This window comes from Diabrotica virgifera, chromosome 7, assembly GCF_917563875.1.
Source record: "Diabrotica virgifera virgifera chromosome 7, PGI_DIABVI_V3a".
Classification (NCBI taxonomy): Eukaryota; Metazoa; Arthropoda; class Insecta; order Coleoptera; family Chrysomelidae; genus Diabrotica; species Diabrotica virgifera.
The window spans coordinates 198,794,259-198,807,279 of NC_065449.1; the positions used below are offsets into that span (position 1 = coordinate 198,794,259).

The 13,021-nt window shown below is 30.7% G+C and overlaps 2 protein-coding genes across 5 annotated transcripts in view; both read right to left on the bottom strand.

Annotated features, from left to right (window-relative positions):
- Positions 1-13,021, bottom strand: part of LOC126887672 (zinc finger protein 239-like) — a 148,256-nt gene that overhangs the window by 28,508 nt on the left and 106,727 nt on the right. The gene's annotated exons all lie outside the window — the stretch shown is intronic.
- Positions 1-13,021, bottom strand: part of LOC126887674 (zinc finger protein 239-like) — a 54,266-nt gene that overhangs the window by 25,903 nt on the left and 15,342 nt on the right. For 2 of the 4 annotated variants that reach the window (XM_050655320.1, XM_050655318.1), the window contains exon 2: positions 11,928-12,056. The exons of the other annotated variants lie outside the window; for them this stretch is intronic. In XM_050655320.1, coding sequence (XP_050511277.1) covers positions 11,928-12,056 — 129 coding nt within the window. The remainder of the gene's footprint in view (positions 1-11,927; positions 12,057-13,021) is intronic. 4 annotated transcript variants of the gene reach the window in all.

Consider the following 13,021-nt stretch of genomic DNA (forward strand, 5'->3'; position numbering starts at 1 on the left):
ATAATCTGTGTATAATATTAAGATACACGGATTATACGAGATATGACAGAAGCTCGAAATAAATGGCAATCTATTAAAAGTCCTATTCGCTCCGTACGTGACCATGGGGGGGGGAGTACCCTGAAACGATGCTAGCGTGTGTAGCGGCGAAATATGACAATATTGGAGCTATCTTTGTAATGTCATTGTTTGTATAACAAATTTGATCTAAAATGCTAAATCAATGTTGCGTATTTAATAATTGGGTAAGTGTAGTTTTTATAGATCTCCAATAAGTACATATAAATTAGAGGGAAGATTACTACTATATAACACACTTTTTTGAGATGAGGTTGTTAAATAGCTTCTAAGAATATAAAAATATACAGGATGATTCATTAAAAATTAAGATCATGGACTATGCTATACTTGCGTAACTATTTGAATTTAAGAGTTGACGTGTCCTAGTATTTTTTATGGTTTTCTAAGTTAGCTAAGCTCGCAGGAATCACCCTGTACATTTAAATTTATGTTTAAAAAGTGCACATTTATACAGGGTGATTGATTAGTGTGATAAAGCTCAGTAGATCCTCTATAATAATAGATAGCAATAAAAGTTAGTAACAAAAATTGTAGCCAGCTTTGAGATTCACATTACAAAATTAGTTAAAATGTTACAGGGTGTTTGATAACATAGTGGCAGACCAAACTTATGTTTTTTTAAATGGAACACTCTATATTTTATTTTATATTCGAAATCTTCCCCATCACAAAAATACAAAGGTTTGTTATGTTATACAGGGTATTTACAAAGTTATAACCAATTTTCTATGAAAATCGTAACAAGTTTAGCTCCCTGTATAAATAAAAATAATCACAACAGCAATAGTTTATCTTTGCCATATTTTTTGTTGATTGTCAAAATTGTTAAGAATGATTGATATTGTTGCTAATTTTCTTTATATGAAATACAGGGTGAGTCAAAACGCAAGTACATTATTTTCTCAGTAATTTTAAATAGAACACCCTATATTTTATGTCACTATCGAAAAGTAAAATTACCGTACTTTAATTTTTATGTAATATTCCCATATCTAAATTTGTTAGTCTTCGAGATATTTTCATTTTTCAGAGCAAATTATTAATAAGGTGTCTAAAATTTTTCAGATTGTAAGTAAGCCACGACTGAATTGTCTAAAACTGACGGTTCACCATAATTGTTTGTGTAATGTGTTATTAAATAGTTAAGATGAATTTTACTATTGAGAAATGGTAGATATGATCTGAAATTGGGGGAGTGCAATAATAATGCGTTATTATCAACAGCAAGCTTTGAAAAATTAAGTATTGGTTTTTAACCGCACTGGTTCAGTTATGTATAAAAATCACGGGCGAACAAAAAGTACCGTAACGGAGGAAAACGAAATAACTGTGTTTCTGGCAATTACTGAAAATCAACATACACGTATACGAAATATTTCCAAAGCAAACGAACTAATTTACTACTCTGTGCAAAGAATTCTTGCTAAAAACAGAATGCACCCTTACCGCATACAATTGTACCAAGAATCAATTCAAGAAGATTCTGAAAAAGAGAATATTATTTTGTGATTGAGATTTCTACAATAATGTACTATTTGGAGATGAAGCTACGTTTCATAAAAACGGTTCAGTTAATAGGCATAACTTTATTATTAAGGTTATACACCTAATTAATAATTTGCTCTGAAAAATGAAAATATCTCGAAAACTAACGAATTCGGACATAGGGAATATTATATAAAAAATATATTGTATAAAAATTAAAGTACGGTAATGGTACTTTTCGACAGTGACATAAAATACAGGATGTTCCATTTAAATTTTCTGAGAAAAGAATGTACTTGCGTTTTGACTCCCCCTATATTCGATATAAAGAAAAGTAGCAATATCAACCATTCTTAAAAATTTTTCAAAATCAACAAAAAAATATGGCACCAATAAACCATTGCTGTTGAGCTTATTTTTATTTATACCGGGTGCTGAACTTGTTACGATTTTCCTAGAAAATTGGTTATAGCTTTGTAAATATCCTGTATAACAAAACAAACATTTATATTTTTATGATGGGGAAGTTAAAAATGTAAGAATATTATTATAAATTATTATAAATATAATTATTATATATAAATTATTTCGAATATAAAATAAAATATAGGTGTTCAATTAAAAAAAAGTTTGGTCTATGTTATCGAACACCCTGTAACTAACTAATTTTGTAAAATGTGAAGCTCAAAGTTGGCTACAATTTTTGTTATTAACTTTTATTGCTATCTATTACTATAGCGTATCTACTGAGCTTTATCACACTAATTAATCACCCTGTATATAAAAATCGACGGGCTCTAGCGTTTTTTATAATTTTGTGAAACAATGGCAGTAATAATTTTATTCCATAAGTACCTTCCACACTGTATATATTATAGATTAAAATGAAATGCATACAAGTAAGTTTTCCCCAGGGCCCCCGTAACCAGGCGTGCAATACGTGTGACGCATTGCAAAAAGAGTGCCAAATTGTAGGTTTGGTAAATAAAAAATATTTATTTTAACAAGATATTCATTTTTTATGCAATTTTAATTTTACATTTTTCATGAACATCTAGAGAAATCGCAAAAATAAAATATTGTGTTATTACTAAAAAATAATTAAAATCTTATTATTTAATGTTGATACCTAATTAATTACTACTATTATTGTATTTTTAAAACAATATAATATTAGAATACCTATTTTGCAGTGTCAGTAAATCACTGAATTTGTTTAAGAGGTCAAAACTTGTAGGTCAAAATTTTGTAACATAAATTTTGACGGTGGTTACGTTTGGTTCTGAGTTATATAAATTATTTAATATTTTAATAGAAAACACCCAATTTGATCAATAATACATACTATAAAAAGGCAAAAATATGAAAATATTATGTACCATTTGATTTATTTCTAAACTACCATTTTTGAAATTCTAGGAGAAAGAAGACATAAAGCACGTTCTTTTACTGTAGTTTCTCCTCTCTAACAATTCCCATGCGTCACGATTCATTTTCAAACAAGTTAAATCAAACAATAAAGTGAAATGTACGTCAATATTATTGTGTTTTCAATTTATCAATCAAAAGCAAAATGAAAATTAAATTAATTTTTTTTTAAATAACGCGGGCACATAAATTTGATACACCCTGTATATTGATCTGTAAATATTTATTAGAATTTAGTTTGGATGTAAGTGGATTTCTTTTTTAATGAGCTTTCCGATGAACCATTAAAGACTTTTGTGAATAATTAAAGTGAAAAGGACGATGTATTTAGATTTAAAATGGAAAAAGATTGTTTATTACTGGAACTATAGAATCCACAGGTAGAGGTAATTATCATTTTCTAGAAAAATGGTTTAAAAGAAAGTTTGGAATTTTAATATCTTTGTTTCACCCCGAGTAAATGTTGTAGAGTTCCCCGAAAGTAATTAGGATGGTCGGAATAATTTTGAAAGAATGACTGTTTGTTTATCGAATGGAAAAGAGAAATGTTCCTGATTCTTGGCAATTTGGAAGGGGAAAAGTGGTTTTGAATGATTGAAGGAGTTTGAAAAAGAAGGCAGTATGTTATTGGCATCGCTGAGGAGCAGTTCGACGTTTTCGTGGATAGATAGTTAGCAAGTACCGGTGGTTGTTTAATAGTGGAGAATAGTGCTGAAAAGTGGAACGAGAGACAGATCAAATTGAGACGAAATACCTCTTTGATTCTGTATTATTGTGAGGAGAGCAGAGAATTTTTGGAGTTCTGTTTGAATCGAGTACTGGTCAAAAGAGGCTTTGGCTCGTTTTGGAGAATTGGTGCTGGTATGCTGATAGTTTTGAAGCTGGAGAACGGAGAGGGCTTTGATGAGTAGCCTTTTTAACATAGTCAACGAGGGAGAGCTGTTTTTGGGTCACGAGAAGACATCAGAGTGAGTGAAGCAAAAGGTCAGTCAATTTATGTGAAAGATATTTTAATGTTCGGAAACTAAAACTTTGAGTAAAAAGCATATGAATTAAAATTCCAATATTTCAAAAAGTAAATAGGAAATATAGGTAATCTTGTGAATACATAAATTTGTTTTGTTTAATTTGTTTTACCAAAGTCATCGGGAACAAACCGATAAATTGTTTTTTTAACTAGAATAAATTTAAGTGGTAAAAATTTCATTCGGACATCTGTGTCCACAGTTTTTTAGATTTGATAGATTTTTAGAGTATTGATTTTGATAAATAAAAGACAATTCTGTATGTTTATTTTATATTTTGCTTTATTTCTTTTTCCTATTTTATCCCGATTAGGATCAACTAAGAGATACTGAACCCACGAGAGAAGATAAGTATAACGTAAGATAATTTAGACATTTTTTTAATATTATAAAAAGGCACCCTGAGATTTTTTATTCATTTTTATGTATGATTTGCGACAATTAAATAATTAATCAAATAAATAATAATTAATATAAAATTAATAAGAAGCAGATCATAACAATATATAAAATACAAATACCAATACCAATATAATATTGAAATACAAATACCAATGATAACAAAAGTCCAGTCCAAGATGGCGTCCGATAAGGATGATCGTGACGGCGAGAGCGAAAAAACCAAGTTTACTTGTAAAAATAAAAAAAATAAGCACAATAATATGTGTAAAATGTGGAAAAGCGTTCCATAGATCGTGCACGGCACGTGATTGGGCCGGAAAACTTCAATTTTTAGATGAAACGCGTGTGATTTGTTGTGATCCTGAAATAATCTCAAACAGTTGGGATTACATGGAAAATACAATAATTGCTCTACTAAATGAACTAATTGGTGAGTTGAGAAGCAAAAATCTGATCCTGGAGGAAAATAATAAACTCCTATGGGGAAAAGTAGAAAACCTAGAGAAAAAGTTCCAAAAAAAATCCAAGGAGCTTAAAAATGCAGTAAAAACTGAAAATAATCCATCCACAGAACAAACTCATTAGACCCAGCAGACAGAGATACAAAACACAAGGTCAGTACACTCATACATAGAACAGCCACTTTCTTCTACTGATTTTACTGAGCTGTCAACTAAACAAAAAATATCAAGTCTGTCAAAGTCAAGTAGTTCACTTGAACCAGTGATACCCGTTGGAGATGTCAACATTGTCAACCGTCAGCTGATTGAAAATCAAAAGGATAAATGGGAAACACAAACAAAGAGACGTTTTAACAAAAAACGATCAGAACCGATTCAGGGAACCAATGAAAATGCTGGAAGTATCCTGCGTGTGGCACCAAAACATATGCCGATCTTCCTGTCTGGTTTCGATCCAACCAACCAAAAGAAAGAAAACTTGATGAAAACGTTATCTGCGAGAAAATGAAAACCAGGACAGATAAGTACAAAAGTTCATTTAAAATAACTGTGCCAGAACTAAAAATACCTTAGTGAATGAAGGAAGAATTATGGCCTAATGGTATAATATTCAACCATTTTCAGAATGTTCAGAGGCACCCAGGTGTCAGAAGATACAGCCAAAGATATCAATAATACACTTAAATACGCAATCAATCAAAACAAGAAGACCACGATGAATATTTTGCTCTGTGTTTAACTGAGCACTGGAAAACAGAAGATCAACTGAGGGACTACAATGTGAAGAATTTCAAACTGATATTTTCATATTGTAGAGGCAGCTCATAGGAACATGGTGGCAGTGCGGCATATATCAGAGAACCGTTTATTGCAAAACCCCGGAAAGACATTTCAAGCTTATCGGAAAGATCGGTGTTTCAGTGTTCCGCTGCAGAGCTGCGAATTGATGGAAAGATCGTAATGCTGTCCATATACCGAACCGAAAACCCACAAGTTTTAATAGACAAACTAGACCAAATACTCTCTGATCTAGTTGACAAGGACTCCATCATTTTTCTGGCTGGAGATTTTAATTTGGATATGCTGCTTGATGGTGTAGGTTGGCCAGGTACAAAACGTTTTGAGCTCCTTTGATATTAAACCTTCCATCAAAGACTGTATAATGCCATGCAAGCAAAAATTTTTTGTTACCGGAAAAATACCAAACAATATCAATACATGTACCTACAAATTGGTGTAAGAATCTTGAAAATCAAAGCACAAATAATAAAGTTAAAAATAGTCAAACTTAATCAAAAATTTTGGGTCGCGGAATTTTGTGCCGGTGAGTGTATATTTTAATCTGTAATGTTAATATTTTGTTTTTAATATGTGATTAATATAATGTGACGTTATTTGCTCAATTATGTTAAAAATGTATGCAAATAAAAATTTACTCTACTCTACTCTACAATAAATATGTAGAATTGATACGCACTGTCAGAGTGTCAGTGGTAATAATTAAAAAATTGCTATTATCCTGTGAACGTATTTTATAAAGTTATATTATTGAAATGTTTAATCTCTGTGCACCGTTTTTATGTAAAAAAAATAAACATCTTAACGCGTATTTTTCATTTCTTTAATACATTATCAAGAACTACTAATAAGAACACTAATAAGATTTAAATTAGGCTCAAAGCTAAGACAAATGTTCAAAATGACCTCTTTAAGACGTGACAGTTACAGAAGAATTTTATATTCATCATTGGCGCGCGTACGGGTAATGGTCTGAATTTTTAATGAATATAATAGTATACGCCACTCAGATATCTCAAATTAAAAATCATTTTAGAATTACTCATTCAATTTACGACAGAAAATCTTTCTTGTCTTTTTTTCATATGAGGAGCCGTTTTTATATAAAAAAATAATACATCTTAACGCTTACAAAGTATTTTAAATAAGTTTATGCATATGGAAACTACCTCGAATACTTTGTAAGCGTTAAGACGTATTATTTTTTTTTTTTTGTATAAAAACGGCGCCTCATATGAAAAAAGACAAGAAAGATTTTCTGTCGTAAATTGAATGAGGTATTCAAAAATGATTTTTAATTTGAAATATCTCAGTGGCGTACTATTATTTTCATTAAAAAATCCAGACCATTACCTCTGGAAAAGGTCATTTTGAACATTTGTTGTAGCTTTGAGCAAAGAATACTCCATCCAACAAGAAGCGAAAGCATCTGTCGGCTCTTTTGATATTCAGGGGACAGAAATATCGGTCGGAGAATGGTAGGGGTAATACATCACACTACACTAAGAAAAGTAATAAGGAATTCGTTCAATACAGTGGGAAATTTGAGTTACACTGAGAAAGAAAGTAATAATTAAAACTATAGTGTTTTTAAGTTGATCTACATATTTAATATGAATTGTATTTTTTCTGTAAAATTTAATATAACCCATATATCAATTTTGTACTGATAAGTAAAAAGGTTTTAAGTTAAAAATATCGATTTTGACTAAGTTTTTTAAACTATGTAAACGTTATGGATTTTTAATGCTTAATTGAATTTAATAGTTAATTTGAAAATAGAGATGAAAATTTCTATCGATTTTTATTACTTTTTTTCGTACTAAAAAACTTGTCAAAATATATATTTTTGACCCAAGACCTTTTTACTTAGTACAGAATTATACTTTCAAATTTTCTATTAACTTTGTTTTAGGTTGATTACTTTTTGTTTCCTTTTGAGAAATTTCTTTAAATGTCGATTGACCTCCAAAACCATATTCTTGCTGCATAAGGAAACTCTGCGGCTGAGGCTAGAATGACTTTATTCACCTTCGATTTCTTTCTGTGCATCTGAGGTTTCTGGAAACTCTGGTTCTACTGTACCAAATTCAATTCGCCTGGATATATAACAATTATCCCATCACATCTAGCATTAATACCTGGGAATTAATCTATCAGCTGACAACAATATCGAAGAAGAGGTAAAAGAACAAATAATTAAAGCCAGTAGAACGGCCGGATGTCTAATTGACACAATTTGGAAAAACAAACACGTAAGAGTGCAAACAAAGGCCCGAATATATAAGTCAGTTATTAGGTTAGTTATACGGCTGAAACAAGACCAGATACAAACAAAACACAAAAACATCTGGACACCAACGAAATGAAGATCTTAAGAAGAATTGCTGGAAAATGACTACAGGGCAGGGTAAGAAGTGAGGAAATCAAACTCATATGTGGGGTAGACAATATAAATACCTGGGTAAAGAACAGAAAAGAAGAGTGGAATCAACATATAAGCAGGATGTTTGAATCAAGGATAGTAAGAATAGCCAGAGACAAGTCACCGTTAGGCAGAGTAGGCACGAAAAAGCTGGAATGACAATTTAGGGACAGAATGAAATGCACCGTTGAAGAAAAACAGGCAGTACTGCCTATATAAAAGAAATAAGACATCAGATCTAGCATCTAGTCACCTTAACCTGTTTCTTATTTTGTTTACAATAGGATCCACAACCAATTTTTTCGTATATATTCATTCCCAACATTATCTTTTCTAGCTATTCTTTTCTAGCTATACTAGTTCTAGTTATTAATACATACTTAACCTAACCCTAATGAAGCTTTGCTTTCACACAAAATTTTCCAGTTTCAGCTGCATTCGCTCTCTCTAATTGTTACCGTCTGATAAATCTCTTGTACCACTCTCAGATATTCAGCCGGCACTCGATCCTTTCCTACTCCTACTTAGTACCAATAGGTTTCTGGTAACTTTGCTATATACCTTCTCAAGATTAATAAACACTATGTGCAAGTCTTTCTCTTCCACTCATAAGTTTTCCCTCAGCTGTCATAAAATAAAAATTGATGTTATGGACCTGCCTTGCATAAATTCAAAATGACTTATTTCTAGAACCGTACACTAAATTTTCTTAGATTTCAAATGTACGATAACGAAAACATATTTTGAATAGGGAGCTAAGACAAATACTTAAACAAAATTAAGCAAATGTTTGTTTACTAGAAATAAAATAATACTATTGCAAATTAAATAAACATTAAATAGCTATGTTTAAATTGTTTTTATTCTTTATTAAAAATCTGAGAATAAATAATTTTAATAGATAGGTACGTACATATATGGAATCACATAAATGTTTGAAAATATATCACATAAATGTTTAAAAGGAACTTCCCTCATTGCCCTACGATCGTTTACCTGCTACGATTTCTCGGTACTGAAAAAGTGAAAAGAGAATTATTATTTGTTCACGATCTAGTAAAATCTAGTGGGGCATCCCAGTACGAACCACACAAGAAAATCCACCTTTGCGTGGAGCCATCACAATGAGAATATTTATTTAACAATAGATACGTTTAATAGTATTATCCTTTTTTCTACAATTAGAAAAGACAATAATTTTACAAATACATTCACATTGTTTGTTAGGTTCAACAATTAGTTGTTAGGGGTTAGGTTGAGAAATAAGAAATAATACATGAAACATGGTGGATCGTACATGCGCAAAGAAATTTGGATCGTGAAATAGTTCATGCTTTCGCTTCTTGTTGGATGGAGTATTCTTTGCTTTGAGCCTGGTTTAAATCTTATTAGTGTTATTTTGTATTATTGTTCTAGTTTAGTATTATTGTATTAGATAGTTCTTGATATTGTATTAAAGAAATGAAAAATGCGCGTTCAGTATTTTTTTACAAAAAACGGTGCAACATATAAAAATAAGATGAGAGAGGTTTTTTATAATAAATTAAACGAGAAATATTTTAAAATTTCTCAGTGACATACTATTTTTTTTTCTTTAAAAAAATTCAGACCATTACCTATATGCATGCCAATGATGAATACAAAATTCTAATTCGTATATCAAAAAATGCGCAATCTCTACCAACCTCTTAAAACCCACCAAATTTGATTTTCATAGCTCAACCAGTCTTAGAGCAATAAATAAATTGGCAGTTTGAAAGAAAAATTTTAACACCTTGTATCTCCGAAATGAAGCATTTGCAGTCATATGTTTATTAAGCAAACTGGCACTACTTTTCACTGGCGCAGCGTCCATGTAACCACTGTTACCATTGGTAATAGTTAAAAATATTGCAAATAAATATTTTATAACTAATGTGAAATAATTCCATTTACCTATATTTTTACCAATATAAATATATATTATATTATGTGTTAATAGTACCTAATTCAGTAAATAGCCTACTACTCACTCGTAGACACAGGAAAATATTGGCGAGTTTATGTGACTCAGTTGCACTTTATTATACTCTATTATCAGATTTATTTGTGGTTACAATGGTTACATCCTCGCTGTCTCTCGGGACCGGCTAGTGTCTGAAAATTTTGAAGGAGATACAGCGTGAGGACGCTGTGTATATCAGTATCCCTGTTACCAGATTTGAATTTGGTTACAGTACCTATAAAAATTGTGTGTGCAGTTAACCATGGATGAGTGTCTGCGTAATCAATCAACTACTCGAAAAGTAATTCTCCTTGTATAATTTTGAAGAAAAAAATGAGATTGTAGAAAATGGAAGACCTATTTTAAACAATTTAAAAAAGGAATCAAAAAAAGTAGTTCGATATTTTAAATTTGGTTGGTACAGTGAAAATCCTTGGTTATGTGGTTGCAAGAAAAATAGACTGTCTTGTTGGTCATGTCTTCTGGTTTAAACAGAAAAAAAATGGGTGGACCAGTAGTTTTTTAAAACTATAAAAAATAGTTTTAGAGTTTTAAAAAGGAGACATGAAATTTCTCCATTACCTACGTGTAAGATGTATACCCAATTTGATTCAGTTTGGCAAAACAATAATCAAAAGTTCTCTTAACCAAGCTTTTAAAGCAAATATTGCTAAACATGAGTTTTTTAAAAAATAGATAGGTATATCCTTAGCACACTTATAATAGATACCGTATGTTTTTTGGCCAAACAACAATTAGCGTTTCGTGGTCATTTTGAGGGCGACGACTCTGACAATCGAGGAATTGTTAACATTAATTGCCAAAAAAGATCAAAAATTTTGCCAACATCTAGAAACATCAACTGTTTTTTTTTTCGAGAATTTCAAGTGATATACAAAATGATATTATTGAAGCTATATACATTTAGCCATATCTTCATTTTTTTTAAATAAGATTTTTTGCATCTGGTTTTGGTAACACTTAGGAAAAAATCACGCGTCGCCATTGCTATTTTTTCATATAGAATTAGCCATTAAAGTTTTTCATACTTATTTAGAAACACCCTGTATATTATTATTTCAAGTTAACATGTATACATTTTGTATATTCACTATGTACCTAAAAAGCAATTATAAATGTGACAACATTGTCTATGTATGTCAAATTCCAATTATTACGCAGATGCACGAGAGTTCGTTTACAATTCGAATAAATTATGGCTCTCTGTATTTTTTTCTTAACTTTTTCATGTTGTTCTGAAGCTATTTCCTTGTGGCATTTTTATTTTGCGTCCCAGGAACGCAACTCATAAATATTGGCAATATCATTTTAAAGTCCTCTACTTTAAAATGTAGAATATACGTTCTGAATTGACAATATAAATGAGTCAGAATAAATTAAATTACTAGAAAATTTTTTATTTTACTAAGCAACAACATTTGCTTATTTTAGTAGTATTTTGTATTTTGACAACGACACCCGATTTGGGCGTTGAAACGTTAATAAAATTATTTTTTCAATTTAAGTGTGGCTTATTTCCCATTTAACTTTTTCATGGTTTAACAGCATAAATATTGATATTTATACTAATTTCATGTGATTTTGTAAACAGTTTTCTATTTTTAAAACACTTTTTGTTGTAATTTTCAATTTTTTCAGGAATTTTCTTCTTTTTTTGAATTTCTCTTGGATTATCTTATGTTTTGACAAGAAAAATCACAAAAAGCGTTTTTTTTTTACTTTTTTGGCCAAGTCCAACAAAAATTGCAAAAAATAGATTTCCCACATCCCCTGCATTTTTACGGGGCCCTGGTTCTCCCTACAATCACATCTCTCACCTGAGTTATCTTCATCTGCTTTATTAACCAAGTCTTCAAGATCTTGGGATGTACATAGCTGATTCTCTCTATATTCTTGAGAACATTCTGCTGCAAACTCTTCCTTAATTTCAGCTTTTGGTCCCATTTCTAATAAATACAAAGTATATCACAATTAATAGAAAAATAATAAATTAAATACAGAAACACAACAGATGATTAAGGACAGATGCTGCATGGATTGAAATAAATTCACTAGAATATAAGGAACTTAATGAGGCAATAAGAACAAGAATAAGACAATACATCAGGGACAACAATACTGAAAAAGACAAAGACGGTTAATGCTTGCTTTCGATTCAGTCGAACTGTCTTTTTCTTTTCTTTTATATCTTTACTCAAATTTGAGAACTAGGAAATTTCTTTCTGTCCTCTTCCTAGACGAATGAAAACAGAATGTGACTGCATATAGTAGAGTCCTTTTCGTTTTCTATATTCGTCATCTGTTGTCTTATAAATTGTAACAGTCACAGATTAAGGATGTACCTACCAGAAAGAATTTCCAACAAGAAAAGTTTTCAGATTTAAATAATTATTTACCATTTTATTATATTGGTGGATTCTGTATCTGACTTTTCAGTTTGTTTAATACCGAAAAAATTGAAAATATAGAGAAAAACAAGAGTATGAAAGTGTAAAAAATCTAAATAGCAAAGGCCAACAACAAATACATCAGATAAAAGATAAAAATGGAATCATTATAAATGACAAAAACCAGATAATAAGCATTGTTGAAGATTACTAGACAGAATTATACTTGTCCAGTGTAGCAAAACCTGAAATCCATTATATGGAAACAAGAATACTAAAAATGTAGGATCTGAAACACTATCAGAAATTACTAACTAGGAAGTTGTAACTGCTTTAAAACCGATGAAAGATGTAAAAAATCCTGGAGATGACAGAATAACACAGGAGATGATTACAGCTCCTGGAGGTCAAACAATTTTGGAGGCAGTTAAAATCTTAACGAACAAGTGTCTCTTTGGGAGTGCTATTCCAACCTCTTGGCAAAATGCGCAGGTACTTTTACTACACAAGAAAGGAGACAAACA